The sequence below is a fragment of the Ailuropoda melanoleuca genome, chromosome 15, assembly GCF_002007445.2.
Source record: "Ailuropoda melanoleuca isolate Jingjing chromosome 15, ASM200744v2, whole genome shotgun sequence".
In the NCBI taxonomy this organism is placed as follows: domain Eukaryota; kingdom Metazoa; phylum Chordata; class Mammalia; order Carnivora; family Ursidae; genus Ailuropoda; species Ailuropoda melanoleuca.
Genome location: NC_048232.1, coordinates 71,510,916 through 71,537,561, shown reverse-complemented (window position 1 = coordinate 71,537,561; position 26,646 = coordinate 71,510,916). Strand labels below are relative to the sequence as shown.

Here is a 26,646-nt window from a genome sequence, read left to right as displayed (position 1 = left end):
AAGGTAAACATTGCCACAGGTTATTAACTACATGGAAGACTTCACCAAACCCAGCTCCCTTTCAAAACCAACCAGGTTTTCCTTTGAGGGCACTCACCTCTGCTAATAATTTTCTGCCCATAGGACAACATAAAGGTCCAGACTAAGGTATCCAGCAGACCTCTGTTTTTAGTTGTTGCGTCAGTCTCATCAAGTCCCCTGAGAATCACGAAAGAGAAATGCAAGGTCCAGGTTATTTCCACCAACCCTGGGAAACCAAGCTTGGATAGACATCTAGGGAAAGTGTTATGTCTGATCTGGGCTTTTGCAACCTTATTTCATAATCCACTTTCTTATCTACTAACTCGCAAAACCAAAGAGCAATCGGTACAAACTGTGTTGAAAAAGATCAGAACTTGATTCTCAATGGCAAAGACAAGTATACATTATAAATAGCAAAACAGCTGGCTTGGACCATGTTGCCGGCCACTCATCCAGTTAAGGGATTTGAATGACATCATAACCCTTGAGAGGGTATTGCTAGCCAGCTGGTGTTATTTAGAATACACAAAAATTGGAGAAAGAAAACACACACACACACACAAACACATACAGGTTCAAGTTATGCAGAAAAACACGAACAATGGAAAAATAGTTTGCCCCTCAGGTGCCCTTCCCCTGGGGGTGGTGATAGGAAGCCTAGTAGAGAAAGGAAGAACAAGATTTTATTTTTTCAGTTGGCTTTATAGCTCAGCAAAGTCTTTGCCCTGTCGCGGGCAAAAAGCATGAGACAGTGTCCTAAAGGGAGCCAATTGCAATGCTGCCTGCCCCTTTTCTAGGTTCTAGGAAATGAGATCATTCCCCTTGCTTGGCAACTAGGACAAGGGGTCACCCCAGTGCTGTCTTCCAACCTACTTTACCCCAGTCATTTCAGGGTTAAAATTGTAGGGTTTGCTCGAGATGGTTTTTTCTTCATTTTTGTTTTTTAATTTTGCATTTGCTCTAGAATATAAAAATGCTTGCCCATCCTCCATTGTATGTTCCTTTAATACCGGTAAGGTGTATTAGCAGATGTGTGTGTCTCCATGCCCAGTAGAAAGTTAATCAGAGAACAGATCCTTATTTTCTATGGCAGCATCAGTATATTAACGTCTGCTAACCCTGTCACTAACACACATTCTTTTAAGGGAAAAAAATGCTTCTGTGCTCTAGTTTTAAAATGCAAAGGTATGATGTTATTTGTCACCATGCCCAAAAAAGTCCTTACTCGATAACTTTGCCAGAAGAGGGAGAGAGAGAGAAGGCAAATGTTCCCCCAGCTGTTTCCTGTCTACAGTGTCTGTGTTTTGTAGATAAATGTGAGGATTTTCTCTAAATCCCTCTTCTGTTTGCTAAATCTCACTGTCACTGCTAAATTCAGAGCAGATAGAGCCTGCGCAATGGAATAAAGTCCTCAAAATTGAAATGTGACATTGCTCTCAACATCTCCCATCTCTCTGGATTTCTTTTTGCCTCATTATTCCTGCTAACCAATTCATTTCCAGACTTTGCACTTCAGAAGCAATGGGAAAAATCAGCAGTCTTCCAACTCAATTATTTAAGTGCTGCTTTTGTGATTTCTTGAAGGTAAATATTTCTTACTCTTTGAAGTCATTGGGGAATTTTCTTTAAATTGTGTACTGTTTGCTTCTGCTTAGAAATGTTATTCACTTTAGAATTTTCATTGTTTCGGAACTGGGAGTTATTTATAAATTGCTGAATATGCAATTCTGTGGGATCTGAAAAACTAGCTCCGGGAGATGGATGCCTTTGCACAGATATCTGTATGAGTAGAAACTATTGCAAGGTACTTATGCTAAATCCTCCACTTCTGCAGGGTTTCAGTGGTATCATTATAGAAGATTCCTTTAAATCCTGTCTATGGTTAAGGGCTATAGAGCATGGATATGAACTTTTAGATTTTTTTTTGCAGGTGCAGATGTTTTATTTTTAAGACCATGTTCATGTGTGTGCATGTGTGCGTGTGTGCGTGTGTGTGTGTGTGTGTGTGTAAAACTTGCTAGGACTTTTTATTACAAGGTATGCCGCATGTGAAGAGTTACCTTTTAGGTGATATTAAAGCTTTTAAATATGATCTTTGGAGCTAAGGTCCCAGAACTCTCTGCACTTATGCCCAGAGAGTCAAAGTTAGAGCAAAGTTTAATTTGCTCTTCTGAAAAAGAACCTGACTCTTGCTGATCCTGCATATTCGTATAATTTAAACAAATGCATACTGTATATATGGAAAGCGGAAACTTTCTAGCAACTGCATGTCCAAGTTTTCTCTTTGGAAAAGGACTTTCATGGGTGAAGTTTGGACTTGGGATTTCGTGTTGTAAAACTCTGATTTTATACTCGGTGTTGTAAAGTCTCTTTAGGTAAATTTGGCTGCCGCTGTTAATGCCAACTTCTCGTTTCCAATCACTGGCCCTAGTTCAAGTTTCCATTCTCAGCAAAATTATATCCTTCAAGACTTGTGTTTTTCCAATTTGCAAGCATTTTTAAGCCGCTGTCACTGGCTCCTCAATGCAATTGCCTAAGAGCTCAATTCATAAAACGTCCCTGCCACTTAGTGCAGCATTCATTCGCTGCTTTCAAATACTCCACCACTAGGATTTTTCTTAGTCAAGTAAGTGGCTTAGGAGTTAAGATACATCTCTGTCAGGCACCTGATCCTGCTACCTTCCAGGTGCCAAGACACATGCTGGCTACTTTGCTTTTAAAAGAAATAGGGGTCTCTCTATATACTATATACATAGTATATATAATATACTATGTGGTCTGACAGCTAAGGTTTTTGTCTCCTTACTTAGATGACCATAAAAGGGGTTGTTGAGTGTTATCTCTGTATTAATTACAAGTTTGGAAAACTGTCTCCAAAATGAACTTTTCAGAAGTGGAGCTAGCAATGTTGTTACTTTTCCCCTGTACCTGGAGCAAGAAGTGGCTTGAGAGGGCTGTGTGGTCCTTCAAATGTAATTCGATAAGTAAAGGTGTCCTGCCTAGAGGCAGAACTCACAAGCTGATTGTACTGTGAGTGTCAAGATATTTGTAAGCGTTCGAGTCAGAGGGAAGGGCTAAGGCAGAGGACAAGAGCTTGGGATCCCTGTTCAGAGCCGCTACAATAGGCACACAATGGAAATTGGTGCCTTGATTGCGGGGGGAGGGGGGGCGGGGGGGGGGAGATGGACTCAAACCCCAGCTGTGCAATCTGTTCATTGTCTGAATGGACAAAAGGCAGTTTACCCAGGCTAATGGCATACCTGCCTGGGTGTCCAAATGTAACTAGATGCTTTCACAAACCCCACCCACAAAGCAGCACACGTTTTTAAGTCCTCAGTTTTCTATTCACATCAGCCTCATAATACCCACCCTGACCTGCTGTAAAAGATCTGGAACAAACAAAAAATGGTTACACCTACAGTGAGTATTTTCTTATGACTATTGCCCTCAAATTTTGCTGGGCATTTTCATTGTAGCCCAGAAATCTGGAATCAATTGATACTCCATTTATTTAAGATAAAAAAGAAAGGTCTTTTAAATTTTGAATTTGCAAATGATTTTTGAGAAACAGTGCTCTGAATTCTTTTTCTTTCTTTTTTTCCTCTTCTCTTTCTGGTTCTTGCTTCCTTTCTCTCTATATCTTTCCTTTCTCTCTCTTTGTTTCTTTTGTGTTTGGCAAAATAAAAGACCAAGAAAGGATGGACATATGGGACCACTTGTTTCAAACTTTTAACCCCTAAGCAAGTTTGTTATTGTTTTCTTTGGGGGGAACATAATGTGATAGAATTCTCTGATTCTCTCTGGGTGTACTGGACTGTTCCCTGAACTAAAGGAAAATGCAATGGAGGTTCTGTCTTGTCCTAGAACTGCAAGTGCTGATATTTATCTAACAACACAACTCAGCAAAAAAAGAAAGAAAAGGGGGGGGGGAAGCTATAAAAAATAAATCTTATATTCTGAAATGCTAGTGGTCTATATGTATTGTTGAATTTATATGTGTTATGCCAGAAATAACTATTAAAAATATAGTTTTAACATCTCACGAAGTTCTTAATTCACTAAGGCTACCTCTTCCCATGGATTTCACGAGAACTGAAGAACTTCAAGCCATCTACAGTTGCAGGTGCTTGGCCTTCAGCATTACTATAAACTCGACAAAGAAGGGAGGGATGGAGAAATAAGATTGGTAGAGTAGCATGCATTCTAGAACTGGCCCATTGCCAGAGTGTGGAGTATGTTCTGTAAGATCAATTCAGAGTTTGCTCTTTTGAAAAAGGCAATGAAGTCCAGATAGGTTGGAACTATTGAGATTTCCCCTGGAGATACTGAAGGGGAAAAACCCCACCAATTATTTTATAACTAACAAAAAGGTAGATTGGATGAGAACCTGTTTCCAGCAGTCCTGGTGGCATTGTCTATGTGGGGGTGGAGGTCCTATTGAGAAAAGGAAGGAGTATTCGGTGGAGCTTTCTCCTCCTCTTCTATTTTATGCCCATTACTTATGATGATTTGCAAATAGAGGGCACTTTTCATCTTCAACTGTTTTACAAGCATTAACTACATATTTACGTTGTGTTAATGAGAGTTAGGGGCTTAAGGGTTTTTTTTCCCAGTTGCTGAGCTGAAGGTCTGGCCACAAAAATGGAAATCTTAATTAAAATGATGGAGCAAACTCTGCCACTGTTGTAGAGAGCCATAAAGTTGAGAGTTCATGGAGGGCAAGGAAGGCAAATGACTGAGTCTGTTTCTCCAAAAGGGATGGGGTTGAATGGGCCTGCCACTACTGGTGAGGTTCAGAAAAGCCTCTTTTTACAATGATCACTTCCAGTGTAACTCCATGACACTTTTGATAAGGTCCTTCACTTACATCCTACCAGTGACTCTAGCAAGGCCACTGAAAGTAGATGCATCTGAGAGAGGTGAAGCTACTCACCTTGGGAGGCTTCCTGGAAGAAACCACATCTTTGTGCCATAAGTAGCGATACGGAAAAGTTAGTGATCACCTTAGCGTTGTTTCTACTACTTTGAGAGACGATGGAGTCCTGAGCCACAGAAATCCTGCTTTCGGCCAGGCTGCCATTTGGCTATCACTGGGGCTCCTTAAGTATATTTTGTTATAAAATGGATACAGAGGCAGATAAGTCCCTCCAAGACATAAAGTCAGAATTCCTGTGACAGGAAAAAAAAAAAATCTTTTGCAGGTTTTGAGCCCAATGCCCTGTTCATGGAAGGCAATCTCCCCACATATGTTGATTTGATATTGCACTTGACACAGAGGGCATTAGAATACAGAAGATGTAGGGTCTATTTAATTTCATTCCTAAATCCTATTTTTCCTGTTTCTTGGGTTTTTTTTCACTTCCACTTGTGGTCGTGTTAACTGCCGATATTCCCCAGGTAAGAAGTTTCTTTGTCTCTCTGTCTTCCTCTCTGTCTCTGTTTCTCTCAAGTGAAAACAAAAACAAAAACCCTGTAATGACATATAGTATTTTCACAAATCCTTTTTTATCCACAGTAAATTATCTTTAATCAGTAGCTGGGGAATGATGTTCTAGTTAATTTAATATTCTGGTCCATAATGAACGCATATGCCATCTGTAGATGGCCAATCTTTAGAGAATTTAAATTAATAAAACGTATTTGGCCCCAAATCTGGACTGAGCATAGTTTAATCTTTGATAATTCAAAAGGTTTACCAGGATCTCTGGGTGGTGTGGGATTCTACTGCAATAATAGCATTTTTCATTTACATAGTAAATGTTTCTAGATATTTTATCTCATTGAATTGCAATAGGAATCTGCAAAGAAGGGGTTCAGTGAAGTCCAACGTGGCAAGGGGGTTAAACACAGGTTGTTTGATGCCAAGACATGCTCAGTCCACAACACCCTATGGTCCGTCATGCACTCTGTTGCACTTCTGGGCAGGGTGGTTCTGACTAATGGCAGTAATGGAATGCTAGGGGTGATGCACCTTTGACTCACCCCCACAGCCCTTGCAAGAACCAAGGAGGAAACATGACCATCCTTCTATTTTTTTGGCAGGTAAAGATGCACATCATGTCTTCCTCGCATCTCTTCTACCTGGCCCTGTGCTTGCTCACCTTCACCAGCTCTGCCACAGCTGGACCGGAGACACTCTGTGGGGCTGAGTTGGTGGACGCTCTTCAGTTCGTGTGTGGAGACAGGGGTTTTTATTTCAGTAAGTAGCCCTCCCTCTCACTGCTCTGTGGATTTACAACCGCAAGGAGTGTGTGAATAACTGAATGACTGCCCGTGGCTGGCAGCCCTCCTCAGCCTCTGAGATTCCTCACCTTAAAGTAAGCCTAGTGTTTCAGCGGGGCTGTGGCAGGTTTTGCAGATTTAGGATGGAATTTTCCTCCTTAGCAGTTTGTCTTTTAACTACTTCCTGCTGAGCTTTCCCAAAATTATTGTGTTCTATCCTCACTATTCCTTTCCTTTCAGTGAAAGGAAAGGACAGAATGACCCTGGGGAATTGAGGTTTTTGTTTTCTAGATCCGTGGGTGCCCATATAAACATATGGAATATGGAGGCCTGTTTTAAAAGCTAGGTAATTTGTAATAAAACAGTAAGGTGGACTTGGAAAAAGAATTAAGGGGGCACATCCCAGATGTCTCCCTGGGATATGAAATCACCAGGGACAGAAGGTGAACTTTGCTCAAAGGCACATTTGCAAAAACACAGGCACTCTCTGAATGCAAACTGAAATGCCATATTAATTTGTCCTCTATGCAAATTGACCTTGATGTTTTGTTATTGCCTTCTTTTGACTTAGCTTTTCTCTGGGACTCTCCAGTGATATATCCATCTGGAAAAGAGTTTCTGACAAGTGTGGGGTTACTTATCCCATAAGTAGGTCTCAGGTGATTAAAAAGCTGACAGTCAATAAAAAATAGATAGCCCAGTCAATGTTTGCAAATAATAAACACAAACATAAGTTGATGTTGCCTGAGGGAACTGAGCACTTACAGAATCTACCTCGGAGGCATCTGCCTCCTTGTATATTATAGGACAGTGAAAGATTTAAAGCCAATTGCTCATTCTATATAATTATTTGGAATTTTAGAGAGTTCCAGGAAACTGATGTTCAGGTCCTCAGTGAGCATGAATCATTCTTAGAGGTTCATTATCACTCGAGTGTAGACAGCTTACCTCAGTTGCCCACTAAGCTTTGAATAGCTCCTCTGATGACTCGCACACTTCAAGTCTTTCTCATCTTCTTCCCAGGGAAGGTGGTGTCTGCCTGTGTGCCTGTGCACGTGTGCATGTGTGTGTGTGTGCGTGTGTGTGTGTGTGTGTGTGTGAGAGAGAGAGAGAGAGAGAGGGAGGGAGAGAGAGGGAGAGAGGCTGGGGGAGGGGCCTGAATATAGCATTCTGGGATGAGTCTGGGAGATGGGAAGGGAGAGGCTGATGGGGGACTGATGATTTGTATTCACCATAGATTTGGCAACAAATAGTCTTTAAACAACAAGTGACAGAATGAGAAGTGCTTTTTACTACTTGAATGGGCAAACAACCCTCTCTTTTTCCAGCTAATGCTTTAATAGAGTGAATTCATTTTTCTGGCAATAAAGCAGTTTTATCCAGTTCTCTGTTGTAGTGCAGATGAATAAGTTCATTGGGTGGGTACTTTTCAAATAGCAGATTTGTTTTACCTTTGAAATATATAGTGAAAGGCAAATGTGTTACATCAACATCACCCAATGATGGGTTGTCATTATTCTTTGCTTTACTGCTACTGATGCACATGTAAAAAAATGAAAAAGTAATCCTCACATATTATGCCCAAGAGGATTTTTTTTGCCTTGATAATCCATTTGTGCAATTTCCTTTGATCCAAGGATCAAGGTGATTGCCAAGCCCATAATTATGTTATGTCTTCTGTTATGTGCCAGGATGAATTGTCTTGTTCAACTTGATGTGCTCCAAATTTCCATGTACAGTGCAAGGAAACTGGATCATTCTGTGCCTGTGATGTTTGCATTAGATAATGAAAAACAGGAATGTAAATAATGATTTGGTCCCAAGTGTGATATAATACTGATATATGTGCAAACAGACAGCTAATAGTATTGGACAACTATGATGGAAACCAATTTCAAAGCACCAAAAAGGTTCTTTTATTGTTACTACAATGATCAAATTTTAGCAAATATTTTTCAACTCCATTCTAATAACTTGAAAGGGAAAGGTTATATATAGCAACTTTTGATGTTTAGATTATGACTTTGGATAGAAAGTGGTTTCAAAGATTGTGATTATTGTCAGTATTGTCATTGAGACTATGTTTCATAAATTCTGCCTTGTAGAATTCCATGCCTTATGTAAATTCTTTGTCTGACATAGACCAAAAGTATTCTCGTTAACTTTCTAGTCAACTGGACAATCATTTTTGCCCAAGAGAAGTTAGCCTCTTTAAATTTTTTAATTCAAAACTTCAATGGAGCATCTGCTATATGTCAGACACTGTACTAGGCATGAATGAGATGCCTAGAAATGAATGAGAAATTGACTTTGCTTTCAAAGAACTCATAGTCTAGTTAGGAGATTAAAAAAATACACATAAGTATTATCAAGTGTCATAAGAGAAAAATAATCATAGGAGAATAGATTATAGTCTTTTATGCTTTTCCTGAATATTTTGTCCCATTTAAAATCATCTAACCAGGATCTACCCCCTCAATGGGCTCCTTAATGCCAAAGACTATGTTTATTTACCATTGAATCCCAGTATCTAGCTCAATGACTGATACAGTAGAGGCTCATATTTGATCATTGAAATGACAAGCTTGAATTGAATTGAATCCAATTGAATGGAGTGGAATTACTTATTTGGGATCTTAGTCTTCTAAACCATAAAGAATTAGGTTTGTCAAGTACTTTGGATAATTCTTATCTCCTATTTACCCAGCTATTGAATAAAATTGTTTTTCTTTTATTCAACTGAATATGGCATATACTAACAATGACTTAGATGCTACATTTTGGTCATCATCCCCAAGCTACACCGATGGTCCATTTTGTGTCTGAGCCAACTATTCTAACAGGCATTAACTGTTGTCAACAAATTTTATTGAGTTTCCTTTTTGTCCCCTGAGATTTAGTGTGTGTGGAGAAGTCAGTTCTAAGCATTTATGGGTCTTTGAAATACTATTTAGAGGAAAGCAGTCTTCCTCACCTCTATCCCCAGTCAGTTAACTCTTTTCATTGTTTTTACCCTTATTTTCAAAGTTTTATTGCGGCCGTGCCTTTTATGTTAAGCTGCTTCAAATCCATTTTGAAAGTATAGTTTCATTGTTGTTTTCTTTTTTTAATAGCGAAAAGCAGTTTCTGATCTTCATTTGAACTTAAAACATCTAAAAGAAAATTGCCTCCATATTTATCTTTTTTGTCAGGTCAGAATGTTTAACAAGGGGAGTTTTCTTACCCTATTAGAAACAGAACAGTTCTGAATAAAAAAAAATTTAATGTTTACTTTGTATAGACTGACCCAGTGTGTGAATGAGCTCATATTTCTCTATAAGCACAAGTTTCACTACAACACAGTGGAAGCAAACTTCTAGATTATCTGTTTTGTGAACAATTTTTCCAGCATAAGTGGAACAGTTCCTCTATAATTAATGCAGCTTCCCCAGACATTTTATGAAATGAAAGTTCCAATGAAGAGCTAATTACTAATTCTTCCCTATGCATCACAGTAAGAGAAGGTATCAGCCAGTCTTGTGCTCTCACAGTCCTGTGAGAAAAATGGTGGCGTAATGAAGGGGCACATTGGGAAAGAGCTAGCTATTATCTCGCCAGATTGATGGAGCTCTCATAGAGAAGGGCTTGTTATAACCTCATTTTGCATGAAACATAGCAAGAGGAAAAGAGCTGCAAGTGAAAAAGAAGAAGTTGAGCTTGCGATAGATATAATTTTTTGACAGTCATGGTGATTAACCGTTTTAACATGTACTTTAGGGGCTTGTGGAATTTCTCTCTTTGGAGATACTTAAAAAATTGACAGACAACCAACCATCTTGGATGGTTTCAATTAAGAGCAACCAAAAGAAAGCAAGTTTCTGGGGTCCTTTTTAGTTTTAAGAGTCTATAAACAGTCTCTTAAATAAACTGTATATGCTTTACCTCAGCGGTCTGGGAAAAAGGAGAAGTAAATCAATTAGAAAAGAAAGTTGGATACCCTTCCAGCTATCACAGATTTATAGCTTTTGTAAAACATACTTCCAATGCATAGTTATTAAGAACAGGTCTGAGTAAACTAAGGGCATTCTTCATTGTTAAAACATACCACTTTATGGAGGTTAAGTGAAACTTTGCAATGAATTTGTTATTGACTGCAACAACCTTCCTAGATCTAGGTATTATTATTAACTCAGGCTTCTTTCATTTGAAATATAGTCCTCAGAAAACTGCTCCCAGATCTGTCACTCATTAGTGTATGACTTTGGCAGGCGTTTAAACTTCCTGGGTCAAAATGTCCTTGTCCATAAAACAAGGGGATTTTGTTAAAGTAAATGACTTCTTCTAACTTTAACAGACTCGTAGTCCAGGTTGTAATGAACAAGGATTTGATGCTATTCAAGAAAGGGGAACCTTAGATTTAAGTAGTGACCAAAGAACATTTAGTGTCCTTTATCTTCCCTAAAGAGTTTCCATTTGCCCCCAAAGATAGAAGATTCCACCTACTTAAAGAAAGTGTAGCCAGCTACTGTTTTATTTTGTTTTGTTTTGTTTTAAGCTGGGTTCCAACCCCTCAGGAATGGAATAGAAGCTCAGACAGGACCAAATACACGAAGGTCATCTGCCAAAGGAGCACATGTCTCATGCAAGCAGATTGCCATGTTTCTTTGTGAGGAAGGACCAGCTGACAGTTCTCATCTTTACATTTTCTCACTCTCTTGGATGTGAGAACAAGTGAGTAGGTCAGTTTTTAGTTGCCCTTTATTGAATCAGATGGGACAAATAAGAATCTGTAGGCTTCTAAACCTTGGCCAACCACCTTTTGCCAGCCTATAGTTCAGGGCATTCAAAGATATACATCATTAGCTTTGAGTGGGGCTGGGTTTGAGCTACACCATTCATATTCCATAGCTTGGTACCCCTTACACCCCCAGCCATGCATTTGTATGACAGCTGGTCAAAGTTAAGGGTACAGTCTCTGGCTGTGGAAAAGCTTTTCTCTTTGAAATTAATTGGCACATGTGGGGTTTGACCTTATGGCCCCAGCCTCATTAGCACCACTAAGCTAATAGGCCACAGATACTCTTAAAGAAAAGTAATGAGTTTTTATATTGACCCTAAATGCTTGCTACTACTCTTTAAATATGCCCAAGTGGACCAGTCTATGCAACCAAAGGACAGCTTTAAAAAGTGATAGCTTCTGTGCAAAATTAGAAAATAATTTGCATTTTCCCGACATTTTAATATTCTTTAAGACCATCTCCCTGATGGAGAATTATAAGCAGCAGAAGAGTGAATGGTTCAAGACCAAGAGCATGGTCTGTATTGCCAATAATTCAGAGTTTGAATTCTAGCTTATTTGGTGGGTGGCCTTGAGCAAATTACTTAGCCTCTTTGTTCCTCAATTTCCTCATCTGTAAAGTGGGGCCTACCTCATAGAACTGGTGTTAGGATTAAATAAGTTAATGTATTAGAACATATTAACTTAGAATAGTGCTTGGCACATAGTAAGCACCATATGCATGTTAGCAGTGTTTATTTACTCTCTTGTGGGGCCAGTCGCAGTCTATTGCAAAGGTTGAGGTATCTGAACAACCCAATTAGTTATACACTCATTTTATCTCCTTAAGGGTAGCTGATAAAACCTATTAATAGTAATAGGCATATAGCAATATCAGTAGGAAGAAGAATGTCTTACGTTTGACTACTATATTTACTTTTTCAAAATCCACTTGCATCAGCTCTCTCACTTTGGTTTTACCCCCTGGAAAGCAAGAATTATTGCTTCTCAGGACAAATGAGAAATGTGAGACACTGAGATTTTGTGACTTACCTCACTGGATGGATCTAGAACCAAAGTTAAGGTCTCTTGTCTCCAAGAAGCATGTTCATTTGGCCATTTACATTGTTTAGAGGTCCAAAATGTTATGGCATAGGGAGATGCTTCCAAAAATCCCAGTCCTCTTCTGAGAGAGAGTAAACCCAGTTGATTCTGAACACTTCCTTGAAAGGAGGCATGAGGGAGATATTCATGTGATGACCCTACATTTTATCTTCCAGAAAAATTTAGGAAATACTAATTGAATTTGTTCAGGGTACACAAGAAAAGTCTTTGACTATGGGCTGCTGCTGTTCAAGAGACTGGACCCTACTCAGACCAAACACTGTAGCTCACCTGTGAGCACCAAGATATGCAGTATGATCTGGGGGAGCTCCTCTTCTAGCCAACTTCAAGTTTTTTTCCTTCTCTGCCAGCAAACTTCAAGTACCTCATTTCTTGCAGCTATTATTTCTATTGGTTTTTCTCAAAGACCAACTGAAGAAGGGCTGTTTATTTGGACCAGGAATCTTTTTCTGGGCGTTATGGGAGAGAGGTGGTAAAGGAGAGGTGGTCACAGGTTCCATAATCCAGATAGTGTGCCAGGAGGAAGAAGCTTCTCCAGCTTAACCATGGAAGGAGTTATGAGAGCAGACAGGTGTCTGGATATAAGGCTTCCACCTGTGCAGGTATCACTCAACCAGTTGTTTGACACTTTTGGTTTTGGATGTCTCGTATCTTACATGGCTGGTAAGTTAGGCATTTTGGATCCAGAAGAGAGTTTTGGTATTCTTCAAGTTCCCTGGGCCACCATATACCTTTTTCAGACGTCACATACCATGCCAGCCTTCCTCAGGGCCTCTGTTAAGAGCCGACCTCATCCCTCTAGCAGGCTTCCTTCCCATTTCACAGCCTATAACAAAGAATCAGACACTGAAAACAGGTACAAGATCTCTCTCAAGTAGATTTCTCATTGTTCTCAATAATGGGCCACAAAGCCTTTGCTCTTTTATTCAGCCAGATGTCTTTGACAACCATGGTGGCAAAAAATCATTCTTGCACTGAGCTGCTGCCCTGGCAGTGTTCCATCCTATACCTCTCTGTGAAACATCAGCAAGCTCTTACATCACAAAGAATTACTTCTGGTTGCCTGGAAAGTTCAAATCCTCAGGCCTTATTAGCTGTTAGGCTAAGAAGATGACAACATAGCATTTTGTTTGTCTTTATCTATATGTGAGATCATGTTTAAAACAGCAAAGAGCTGTTATTTGACATGCAATTCCTTAACTGCAGTAAGTTGTATGCCTATTTAATGCATTGTTTAGTCTCATATTGGCTAAAGCCACTTAAAGAAGCACTTGGCAAGCTCTGGCTTTTCATTCTTGGCATAACTGCCCCTCTTACTTTTTCACTGAACCTTAAATACCAAGAAAAACCCTTCACTTACTTTATATCTGGCATATTGCTTTATGCAATTGGCCAGAACTTTTGCACGTGGCTCTCTGCATTTGTCCTAAGGTAATTAATGGCTTTGCAATATTTGATCAGCAGCAGCACGGACACAAAGAGAAATTGTGCAACCAGTAGAGACCACACAGTCTCTTAAATTAAAACCTTTTGCATTTAATGCTCAGGCATACTACAGGACTACAGGATAGGGTTTTCATGCAAAACAAAAACAAAAACAAAAAACACGCTGAAGCCCCTGGAAAGACACCCAAGAACCTGATTATCGATCAAGTATACATCTCTCTAATATCTCCTTCTGAAAAAAACCTGATTATTCAAAGGAAGTAAAAATAAAGACTGCTACAAGCCTGGAAACCCTTGAAAAATAGTCAAACATCAAGAATGAAACTCACAAACAGGTAATGTGTCCAAGGTCACACTGCTACTTAGTGGCAGAAATAGAAAAAGATACTGTTGATGCTCTCTTCTGATTCCAATGCAGTGTTTGGCCTTTGGCAGCAATGAACCATGTCTATGTCAAAGTTACCAGATAAGTTAAAATGGCCTGGGAGAGGCCTCCAATCAAGCTCACCCAAATGAATACAGAGCTTGGTGGCTTTCTCATTCCAATAAACTCACCTGAAACTTAAGTTTAATGTTTTTCCCTTGCTGTAGAAATTTGCACAAACCAAAGTAATTCCTTGCCTCTTTCTTATACATTACACAAAACCTTCAGATGTGCTTTAGACATTCCAAGTCCACTTAAGGTCATAATTTAGACTATTATTGTATATTATATTATTCTGACTCTTTGGTCACTCTCTCCAATGTCAACTTGGGTAGAGCTGCTTTGGAATGACTTAGCAAAGCTGTGCTCCTGGAAAATCTGAAACAGTCTGACGAGTTGTTGGATCAGCTTTTTTTCTGGAGATTTCTCTCACGGCCCCAGGCCAAAAGAAATTTACACCTGATTTTTTTGCAGCCTTCCAAGCAAATACTCTATGAATCTCTTCAGACTTTCCTCTTTCATCTGTGGTCTTTATGAGGTACTAAAAAGGCTATTGGAGGGTCTTTTTAAACTTTGAAATCAGGTTAGTCATAGAGTCAATTCTATGAATATTGCTGGGAAGATGGTACTACCTCTGTGCCATTTACCCTGGTGAAATGGCTCTTTCATCAGAGGCAAGTGATTAAGAAAGTCTGCACTGAGCCAACCCACATGCAGCCAACAACTCCTGATTATCTATGAAACTGGGGAAAGGAGCACCAACAGTTAGAATTCTGTATTAAACTGATTTGAGGATACTATAGATTTTGGCCTCTTCACTTCTCCTTCCTCACTGCCCCCAGCCCCAGCCCCAGCCCCTTTGTGAGACCAAGTGGATGTTTTTAAATCCTACTTCATTCTCATACTCCCGACTCACCTCCCCCAGAGTGCCATTGGCAACAGTTTCTCAACCTCAGCACTATTGACATTTTGGGCCAGATAATTTTTTATTGGGGGGGTGGGGCTCTTCTTTGCATTGTGAATGTTTAGCACCATACTTGACTGCTACCCTCTAGATGCTAGTATCCTTCCTCTGGGTCATGACAGTCAAAAGCATCTCGACATTGCCCGATGCCCCCAGGGTGAGGATGTGGAATCACCCTAGTTGAGAACTACTGCACTAGAGGTTTCCAAAAGAGAAGCCACTTTCATGGGAAAGCCACGAATGAAAGTAACAGAGAAACTAATTATCAGTCACTGGTTAATCAGGAGTCTATGTTCCATTGCCCAGAGTAAACAATGAGAAGATTCACTGTGGTTTTAAAAACTTTTCTCTGAAAATAAAAAGCTCTTCTTATAGGCTATCTAGAAGGTATTTGTAGGCACTCCATTTTGTGTTATAGCTATGGAACTCATTTATTTTAGTAACAGCAGTAAAGGAAGGCAGAAATGGTGTAAAGCAAAACTTTGTGCTTAGAAATATGATTATGACCACTTGGAGCAAATGAAAAAGAAGCCCGTTATCTATGACCTCAATATTTATGGTCGTTTCCTTCTTAATCGTATAATAAATAGCTGTCAATATCCCATAAATGAAAGGCCTGGCTCAGGTATGGTGGCCACAATTTTTCTCACTCCTTCTGTGTCTTCCTTATCTAAATATCAATAGAGGCATTTTATTGCCCAGAAAGAACCCCCACAGAAAACAGAAAGAAGATCAATGAAGTATTACATTGGAAACCAGAAGTTCCACATTTGAGCCTCACCCAGTTCCCCTACTTAATAGCACCTCTCCCCCTTGGCACAGTTAGTTAATATCCTTGGGTGTTACATTCTCCTTATTAGTAAAGTGGGAGTTAAAATATTACACCTAAGACTTGCTTTGAGGCTCAACTATAGAAGGCTTAGAAAACCTAAGGGGCCATCCAAATATGTTACTGGTAATTGATTGAGTTGAATGCTTTGCCTTGTCCCTCTAATCATCACCACAATCTAGTTCAGTGGTTCAACTTCAGTTATTAATGACATTAACCTATTAGTTCAATTGTTCTTTAATAATTATAATCTAGAAAAGTTAATTTAGCAGTGTATCATCTCAAAATTATTAATTAAAATGAAAAGTATATTGGTAACTTCTATTAACATATCACTTTGCATTTAGACTGCCCAAGAGTTAACTAATGGATTTTCAGAATGCTCACCCAGTATTACTATTCATGCCCTCATTGCAGAAAGCAGGAAAAAAAGACAGAGCCTATCATGTTAACACACTAAGCTTGCTTAAAGAGTCCGTCTCCTCAAAGTGTTTAGGTAGTCACTGAGGTTTCACATGTAGGCAAAAGATTTCCATTCTCCCAAGTCGGCTATTGGTGATTTCTGCTCAGCCTTAAAATGCAGCGTTCAGCAGAGGGAATGTACTCGCTAATCAGAAAAGTATCTGTGTGGGGCGCCTGGGTGGCACAGCGGTTGAGCGTCTGCCTTCGGCTCAGGGCGTGATCCCGGCGTTATGGGTTCGAGCCCCACATCAGGCTCCTCTGCTATGAGCCTGCTTCTTCCTCTCCCACCCCCTGCTTGTGTTCCCTCTCTCGCTGGCTGTCTCTGTCTCTGTAGAATAAAAAAAAAAAAAAAAAAGTATCTGTGCACTCTCAGGTTGCCCAGTGTAACTGCTTCTTTATCTCACCCTGACTTAGGGGAACTGAATTTTTTTGGGGGGGGGAGGCATGGCTTTGATGGAATCAAAATTGAGTTTTATCACCATATGGTCCAGTGACCATGTGGCATGTGGTTCTTCTATCTCAGAGGCTCACATCCAACAGCTCTCAGAGACACAATATTTGACTTAGCAAAGACACTTTTGAACCTCACAATCAAGTACTGGTCACTGCTGCCATGAATTTTCATTCTATTTTGAGCTCTTTCAGAAAAATAAAGTTTCAAGGTGTTTTTTTTTTTCTGTCCTCCATAGCCTCCAGTGTTGGGCACTTAATAAAACTGCTTGACTTGACGTTAACAAAGTCATTCCAATACCTATTTCTTTCTATCAGTCCCCAGAATATACCCCCGTGACTTTCCATTTGCTACTGCTACCATTAAGGATCTGAGATTTAAGGTATAAAATAAAAAAGCCTATTTGAGATATCATTTCTTGGGACCCCTTCACTATTGCCCCAGTAAAAATTTCTCCTAGCTCAACAGTGAGCTAATTCTAGTCAACAGAGAATTTTCAAGGTCTACCAAAAGAGCCTTCACAAAGAGGTTCCACCTGTGGAAGTGGTTTTACAAACAGAACCTCCACGCAGTTCCTCTCTATCTCATCTGAGATATTCAGACTAAAAGGAGTGATGGTAGTCAAGGGAAGGCACATAACAAATTATATCCTTGGCAAATAAGCCCCCAAGGTAGGTATAACAGCTGGAGCACCAGCCCTCAGAGAATAAGTAATTTTTGTTTGCCACAACATAATTGAAGAATTGGAGATCTAGAAAGAACCATATAGAGCAATCTGATTCAGTATACTCACTTCCCAGATAAAGGAAGAGAGGTCCAGAAATAACATAATGGGCATGAGGTCACAAAGTATACTAGTGGGAAAGCCAGAACTGCAATTCTGTCACCTCTCTTAGACCAGGGCTCTTTGCACAAGAGGACACTTTAAACTTAACCTTGGTAAATTCACATAAAGGTAGTACTAGCAACTCAGAACTGCTATGTCAGTCACTTCTGGTGTAATGCATTAGAATAGTGTTTGAAAATCTGAGCCCTTAACCAACCAGAAAACTTTTTTTTCCCAACTTCTATCACCCATCATCAAGTCTCTTTATTCCAAATCTGATGAACGTGACTATAGGATTATGGATCTTCATAGATTCTAGTAGTTTGATTGATTAGAGGTTTAAAAGAAAATAGTAAAGAGCTAATTTCTTTTTAGAGATACCTTTAATTTTAGGTCATGTCAGCCGGTTGCCTAGTTTATGCATTTTGTATTGCTTGTTAACTCAGAAGCCACCCAAAACAAAAGGTATTGTCGATGCGTTATTTCTGTCTCCACGCATTCCTGACTTGCTAGTCTTCCATGAAGGTCTTCCATGAAGAAGCTTAAATTTTCCTACGTATTTTGAGTTTTATGTTTCTTTCCATTAAAGTTTCCAGCCGTTCATAGACATATTTAGTTTGGCAGAAGGTAGTGGTGACTCATGGAATGAAGAAATTTGAAAGCAAAGCTACTGAAAATGGATCTAATTTCTTTTTGGGGTAATTTGGGAGCAAGCGATTGATAATTTGTCTAATTTTTCCTGGTTTCATCAGCTGCCATACTGCCAAATATTTGTTCCATATGGATGCTTTGTTATTACTGAAACATATAACAAATTTCAGCTGCAACTATATCTAATATGGTCAAAGGGTAAGACTATTGTTGGCTCATTTTCTCATTGTTTTTGGCTGGACATCCTCAATCAATGGTTATTGAGTGAAAAAACAGAATCATATTGAAACCATTTTCAGCATGTTCCTTCCTATGGATTCAACCATTTCACTGTGAGTTTGTCAAGGACAGCAAATGTTCCTTATTAAAGGGATGATTATGTTTTCGGCATAGACACGACTGCCAGTTAATTGCATTCACCTTATAATTCCATTCTCTCAATTTGGTGTAGAGATGTTTTTGGCTTTCCAAAGATTCCTTCTTTTTTGCTGATTCTTGCCTCCAACTATGGAACAGATATTTGGGGATAGATTCTACGAAGATCAATGACATACTCATACAATAAGCATCATTTCAGGCTTACCTTAAGATAGACAGTCTGTGGGCCCTGAGTCATTTGAATCATAAGACTTGTAAGAGGTATTAGTGCCACAAATCTGGCTGGCATTTCTGTAGATTACTAGTGCTTTGCATGCAATTATGGAAATCTCCCTTACCAGAAAAGCCAGACAAGTGTTCAGTAACATTTCATGAAAACACTATGCTGTGTAAGCTAAAGACACAGAAGGACTCACTTCTGGCTGGTTCTGAAGTAGGCACTGATCTCTTAGTGTCTTAAAGTCATTTACCAAGTAATTGATTTCAATCAATATAAATGATATCAATATGCTCCCCCAACAAAAAAACAATGGCAATAATAAAGAACAGAGAAGTCTCTTAGAAGAAACCAGAAGTTATTGAAGACCATGGAAAGTGGCAAGAAATAGTCTCTTGTTTATGACAGGAAAATTTGGTTTAACAAACGTTCTAAGGGTCACACATGTCACATAGTAAAAATAGAGTTTAGTGTGTGAAGACTAAGGCCTTGTTACTCAAAACAACCTGATAGCTTGCTGGAAATGCAAAATCAGGGGCTCTACTCCAGACCAATTAAAACAAAATCTGCATTTTAAAACAGATACCCAGAGGATTCATATGCACATCGGGATATGAGGAGCCCTGGTCTAGGGAATCATAGGGAATAACAGGTACATGTCGATTGGTGACTCATCAGTTAAGAAAGAGAACACAAGCTAGTCAGAGCTGAACTTCCACAGAATATTTGAAAAGTGTTGTTGGGGCCAAACATGCTTTTGATCATTAACAATATATATGCTGATTCAACCATATCAAGTCCCCAGTTCCTTCAGGTTGGTAGAACCTTTCCTGGGAGGAAGTATAGAACTGCTCCAAGGATAACACCAAGGCCTGACCTTCTGTGAACTGGAAATTGGAACTCCTAATTGCTGTGGCTGCAATTTCCAAACCCATCACTGGGGCCAGGAACTGAGATCCAGTCCTTCAGATCTTGCCAGCTTCTTTTTCAATAGTTACATTTTATAAGAACAGCCAAGCAAGTGTCCTTAAAAAAAATATTTCTAATTGCATTGAGTGGACAAATGTGTGTTTTACTCATATCAAATTGCTTCCTTTGTCATGCTTAGCCAGGTTCTAGTATTATTTCTTATGACTCTCAGTTAATTAGTTCCATTAGGTTTGCTATTGGAATTTAAAAGAAATGGTTTTGAGTTAAGTGGATTTCTGTCTTCTATTGGAAGATGAAGGGTAAACTTTAAAACTGCTTTGCAAAGATGCAGCTGGGTCCCCAGTTGAAAGCCTTCACTAGACCCGTTCTGGAACTTGGCAAGTTCCCTAACCTGAACCCATCACTGAAAGTTCAGATAGCTAAAGGACGTGCTTGTTTAGAAAGAGCTCATCCCACAGCAAGGCAGGTAAAAGTAAGAGAGGGACAGTTTATAACTTCTTTTCCTTGAATGACATTAGAAAAAAGAGGGAGGGCTTTGAATGAGGTACTTTGGGTATCTTGGATTTACTCAGAGGTTTACCACTAAATGACTTGGTAAATTTGGTGAATAGTCCCGTGAGTCTCAAAACCTATTTCCATTGGAACAATAATATTAAGTTGAACCATGACATTCGACTTCTGAAATGGGGTCACTATGATCTCTTTTCACAGTTCTCCAGAGGGAAAAAAATAAGTCATAGATATAGTTTTCACATTTTTTTCATATACATTTTCCTTAAGCTTTAAGTATCTGTCACCTCTTGATTATATTCAGTTCAACTGGTGGTATTAGACTTAGCTCACAATTATATATTTAGTTTATTTAGACTTAATCCACAGAATTTTAATGCAACATCCCTTACTCCTTGGCACTCTACCCACTGAAAGAATGTTGACAAGATACTCTCTAAGACCTTTTCCAAAACTAACATTTACTGTTGTTTCATGGAATTCTCTAAAATCCTTTAAGAAATCCAACTGGATATAGAGCTATTGTTTCTTTATTAGAATTCTTCTTTCATTACTTTTATTCAGAGCTTTAGTAAAATGTATGGAAGTAAAATTATGGCACTAACCTATTTAATTATAGCATTGACTGGGCACCTATTCTCTGCTAAGCACTACCCAAGAGAGGACGAACCCATGCCTTCAAAGAGATTTCTCATTTGTGTGTGAGGACCCATTAAATAGCACTCATGAACCCCAAGCTTGGATAAGACAGAAATGTTCCCTCCCTATATTATTTCAACCTACACCATTCATTGAGTGCCCTCTGCTTAGTAAAACACTAATAATGAAAGGAGTGAGTAAAGACACTAACTACCCTCATGGAGTTACTTTAGAGTAGATGTCACAAAATGGTACCCTATTCCCCCCCAATCTGAATCTAGCCCACAAAAGTGTTTTGTATGCACCAGCAAATATACTTTTTAAATTTTGGAATTATAAAAACCAAGAGATCTTAAATTTAAAAAAAGATTAACAGCTTCTCTTGAAAAGGTAGGTGATCTAGAATTACTGGCCAGCATTCCTGAATAGCAGCCATTGGCTAGAGCTTGTTAGGTAGGATATATGACCCTCCAGCTCACCACAGTGCCTTACAGGCTTGCTTTATTTGTTTATATACCCATCGGGCCTCAGCATACATGGACCTGTGCCACCCCTTCCCCAGATATGCAAGATCTCTTTGGATATTAACCATGTACCTTTCTTCTTTATTCAACACAACACTCATTTATTGCCTTTGCACTATCACCCACACATTAGACTAGCCACTTCTGATTCATGTAAATATGACACAAAACTTTTCTTTAAGGTGTTTCATTGTTCTCCTCAAACATAGCAAGGGTATATAGCTCAGGTAAAATTTAAAAGACGATCAAGTCTTCCTGGTGAAGGAAGAGCCCAAATCTGAAAAACTGAACATTCAATAATTTAGAGATCATCAAAGGGAGATTTCTTCAAGAGTAAGTGGAACTTTTGGCCAGTGACCTTGTAAAGCAAGAAAGACCAGGTTCCCAGCCAATGCAATGGACAAGTTACGCAATCACTCCAAGTGTTTAGGACAATGAAGACCATCAAACCCAACTCTTCAGACAAAGTGAGTTGTAGCATTGTAGTTTGTTTTGCACCGAGATCCAGAACAGCTGTTACCAATTCACTGGAAGATTACACATGTGTCCTTCCTTCCATTCCCATCACTATTTAGGTCCTCCTCATCACTCACCAAAACTATTGCAACAGCCTCTTCAGTGATCACTCTGTGTCCAATATTGCTTGACACCAGCCATCCCACCCATGAAATTAATCTTTCTAAAGCACAGTTCTAATCACTTTATTCCTTTTCTAAACAACTTCAGTGACCATCCATGGCTAAGTAAATTGAATCCAAACTCCACAATTTGACAGTGAGGCATTTTATATAAGACCTCTATCTAACTTTTCAACTGTATTTCCTCACATTTCCCTACAGCAAATCTCACAAACTGGCAGTCTGTAAATTGTATCCAATCTTCAGAAGTATTTTGTTTGGCAAATGCAGTGTTTTTACAAAACTTTGAATTATCTGTCAATATAAATGACTGTTACTTCTACATTAGCACCAAAATCTTCACCACTTTCTATTGCATTGCCAAGGTCCACTCATTCCTTTACATGATTTGCTTGGCTTTTATAGGCATTTGAGTTTACAAATGCTCCCTACATATTCAACATCTAACCTAGATGATTTCCTACCATATATACTATTTTCCTGGGCTTTCCTCCTGTTCCTCTTTCAAATGTTACCTCCTCTGAAAAACCTTCTGCCAGATGTCAACTCTCTTTCCTCTGAATAACAATACTATTACCCTTACAACACTTATAATCTATTCTATATTGTGTTTTTTAGTAAATGTTCATGCTTTATACCATCTGGTTGGCTATAAGCTCCTCGAAGGTGAGGGCTGTTTTATTAATCTTCTGTAAAATCCCACATACCCCCTTATATACAACACAGTCCATGCCTGCATGGAATTAATTAAGCTATCCATTTTTCTTTGGCCTTCCAGCCCAGATTAGTTGTGTGTGCCCATAAGAAGGTAGTAACTCATTTGAAATGCAGACATGGCTGAATCGAAAGGTCCCCATGGACTTTTAAGCATTTTCAAGTAGGGAGTGAGAAATGCTGTATCTAAAGGAAACTACTGAGGGAATTTAGGTAAACAGAACATGATCCTTTTTGTTGGAAGCTGGCTGTGATCTTCTGATTAAATCCCTATTGCATGTCTCACAAGGAGCATCAGCAAACCCTTTGGTATGCTCAACTTTGTCAGAATTACAGGAGTCAGTCTATTCCAGCAGGGGGCGGGGGGGGGCCTGGGGGAGGAGGCCTGAAACAGTGAGTTGAGCCAGTGCCAGGTAGAGCACAAATACCCTTGAAAAAATGAAACAGAAAGAATTTTGCACACTGCATTCAAAGGTATCCATTTCCAGAGTTATTGAACACCCAGAAAGGCACTCTCATTTCTGTTTGCCCTGGCAGAAGGAAGAACCCATCAACAAGATGCAAGGTTATGGAGTCAGAACTTAGTGGCTCCAGAAATGGTTCCAACTTAACAGATTTTGAGCAGAATAACTGGTTGTAAAATATGAACTAGAAGGAAGAAAGTCATTCTTCTAAAATGTAATTCAATTAAACAATGTTTTATGGACTAATATGTACCCAGGATAATGCTAGAAATCAAGAGAAAGTTAAAACAAGAATGCAAGTGGAGACAGCTAATATATTAACAAGCACACACCATGTTCTCCAGATACGACGTAAAAGCCTGCCTTAAGTTGCCTTCAGTCTGGTTAAGAATGAAACCTCTACCCATGTGTAGGAATTATCATCAAGGTAAACTGACAGCATTAAAATAATTAATAAAATATAAAAATGGCATTCTTTTTTTCTATTCCTCCTGGACATGGCAGATGTCAAAACATGTTTACTAAATTTCCAGATGAATATTGAGAATTTTCATTCTTCTCTCTATATATATAGTCTTGTGAGGTTTTCCATTGATGTTTAAAAGGAAGGTGGAATTTGTCACTTTCATGTACCTTCTGTCTGCCTGGGTCCTTAACTAGGTAGAGGTATGGATGTGCTCTGGTGTTTGAGAGAGGCAAGAAATACTGGGTGAACAAGCTGCTTTGACTTTGAATTGATGGGAAGTACATGAAAAAATCCCTCCCTTTGTGACGTTGCCAGGCCAATCTTTCCAACTCAAGTTCAATGATGTATTCAAATCCTACCTGGAGTCATGAGGTTCCCCGTCCACCTGATTCTCTGTATCTCCCAGTTCAGACAGGATCTGACACAGAGAACATGGGCATCATTGACTCCTTTTCTTTCAGCACAAGTACTCCTCAAAACAGGTATTTTTCCAAATTAAACAGAAATCTAACTATGTGTATCTGGACATATTTGAATAATATATATATATTTTTCTATCAAAGTGATGATGTTAGGTGTCAAAAGGGGCTCTGATTGTGAGGTGAGGACCTGAACACCCTCAGGAGACTTGGCTTTGCTAGTTATAAGCTGAGTGACTTTAGGCAGTTCCCTTGCTTGTAAACGGGGTACTGTCAGCCCTGTTCTGCCTCCAAAAGGGGGGGGTGTGTTTGTATCAGTCAATACCTCTGGAGTCATCACAAAGTTTCTAGGGAATCAAAGCCAGCTACAGGTTTCTAGAGATAACTTGAATGAGGTGTTGTTTGAATTGATGGAGTTTTAGGCTAGAGTATATTGTACAGTTGCAGCGGGGTTAGCTAAGATGACATTCAGACACCTTTCTCTAGAGGTTGGGACAGCCATTCCTTTTTGGGTTGTGTATGCTTTTCTGCTGGAATTACAAGGGCAAAAGTAGGAGTAGCTGTATTATTGGTCAGTGCTTCCCATATTCCACCATCCCATGAGTAGTGATAAGAGGTTAATTAAATATATCTCTTGGGCAACAGAAATGATCAATGCTGTCCCTGGAACACAGTTGCTTCAAAAAGTAGGCTTTTGTTTCAGGAAAATCTCCCACAGAGAAACATGGAACACCAAAGAGAACTATAAATAGGACCATCATTTATGTCAATTATAAATAGATTTGTTCCCTTTTGATTAGAAGACTAGTTCTAGCTGAAAGTCTATAGTTGAACTGAAATGAGGGAAAAACTCCTGACAAAATATTATTACATGCTAACAGTTAGATTTGATACCTTTTCCTCCCTGAGGTATTTTCTCTGATTTTTCCCTAAATGAAGACATTTGTGTTTAGAATCCACTTTTAGTCTTTGAAGTACATTTATTCATACTTCATCACCTCCTCAGGATCTCTCCTTATCATCTAGATTACAATACACAAACACACACACACACACACACACACACACCACTTTTTAAACTGAAAAATTGAACAAATTGATTATCAGTGTTAGGAATTCAAAAGAGGTAAAACTCTCCTCAGAGGCTCCCAAGATGGTCACCATAACCTATTACAAAAGTTTGCCCTTTCATGAAGGAAATTCTTTACCAAATCATAGGTCCTTAGTAAACAAATATTAGCATAATGACTAAAGGGCCAAAGTAAAAGATCAGTAGAGGAAGGGTCATATATCATAGACTGTTGCCACTGAGCACTTGTCAGATATGCAGCCATTTTCCTTTCATTCTACAGGGAGCAATATCCAGAGGGATCCCAACTCTTTCGGTCTGGTTAGCCAACTCCTCGTCCTCTGCTCATGTTCATGACTCATCTCTTCCCAGGGCCAGAAAGAGAAGTGGCAGCTTCCTATCCAAGCTGTCTGCTAGGTTCATCCTGGGACGAGGGTTTGTGGATGGAGCAGCAGGGTGCTGCTGTACCAGGCATGATGGAATGCAATGGAATGCATGTCTCCTGCCTGCTAGGATGAAGGGATGGAAAACCTTACCTGAGTCTAAACTACCTTGCCTCTTGGAGACTCTTGATCTCAGTTATCCCAGACTCAGCATGAAGAAAGAGGCTGTAGGTGAGAGTTATTGGGAGGAGAGGGGAGATGCAATGAGCAGGGACCTTTCTGGGAAATCCCCCCCACACACTTTAAATGCCCTATCCTGATTTCACTGTAGGATATTTTAAAATGAACTTAGCTTGTCAACTGGAAATTCACTGCCTGACCCAAGATTCAAGGGAGATTTCTGGAAAAACACTAATCAGGGATTTGGAAAGCCTGGGCCCCAACACATAAAGAAATATATTGAATATTTTTAAAGATATAAAATTCTTAGAACTGTTGGACAGGTTTCTGTGTGTGACCTCTCTCTTCCAAATGGCATTGCTCAACAGCCCAGCTCTCATCAGAAGGCTGACATCATGCTGTTGTGCAACTCACAGCCATTGCAATGTCACTTTGCTAACTGCACTTGCTGTACATTCAACTACCGAGAAGCAGCTTTAGGGTTTGAGTCAGAAGCTCTGAGCAGGATCATTCCCATGAAACATGAGCCCTTGGTTCTTCTAAAAAGTCAAAATACATTTGGATCTTGCAAATCAAGAATGTCAGAGCCAATATTTTCTTCTTTAATCAAAACCCAGGAATGGCACAGTGGGTGGTTGGGGCCATGTCCTCCCTTTTTCTTATTCCCTTCCCCCACACTCCCAGCCAAAATTCTCCAGGCTTGAGAGAGCTGAATGGGAACGAAGCTGCAGGCCTTGCAGGTTCAGTTCTGAACTTGTCCACTGAGCACTACATTATGGTGGACTCTAACAGAGTAGGATATGAAAACATGAGACTGAGATTGTCCATTTGCTCCCAGAGAGATAGGTAAACAGAAAATAGGAAAGGCTTCTTTCCACTCAGCCTTGCATTACCAATCAAGTCTTTGGGATTCTGTCCACCAACCCAACTCTCCTTCC

The 26,646-nt window shown here is 39.4% G+C and overlaps 1 protein-coding gene across 3 annotated transcripts in view; it reads left to right on the top strand.

The window, feature by feature from the left end:
- Positions 1–1,344: 1,344 nt before the first annotated feature.
- Positions 1,345–26,646, top strand: part of IGF1 (insulin like growth factor 1) — a 76,952-nt gene continuing 51,650 nt past the window's right edge. The window contains exons 1-2 of one of the 3 annotated variants that reach the window (XM_011220037.3): positions 1,345–1,605; positions 6,064–6,220. In XM_011220037.3, the coding sequence (XP_011218339.1) occupies positions 1,543–1,605; positions 6,064–6,220 (220 nt within the window). In that variant the 5' untranslated portion in view covers positions 1,345–1,542. The remainder of the gene's footprint in view (positions 1,606–6,063; positions 6,221–26,646) is intronic. The other 2 variants (XM_019795530.2, XM_002915454.4) reach the window with 2 other exon arrangements.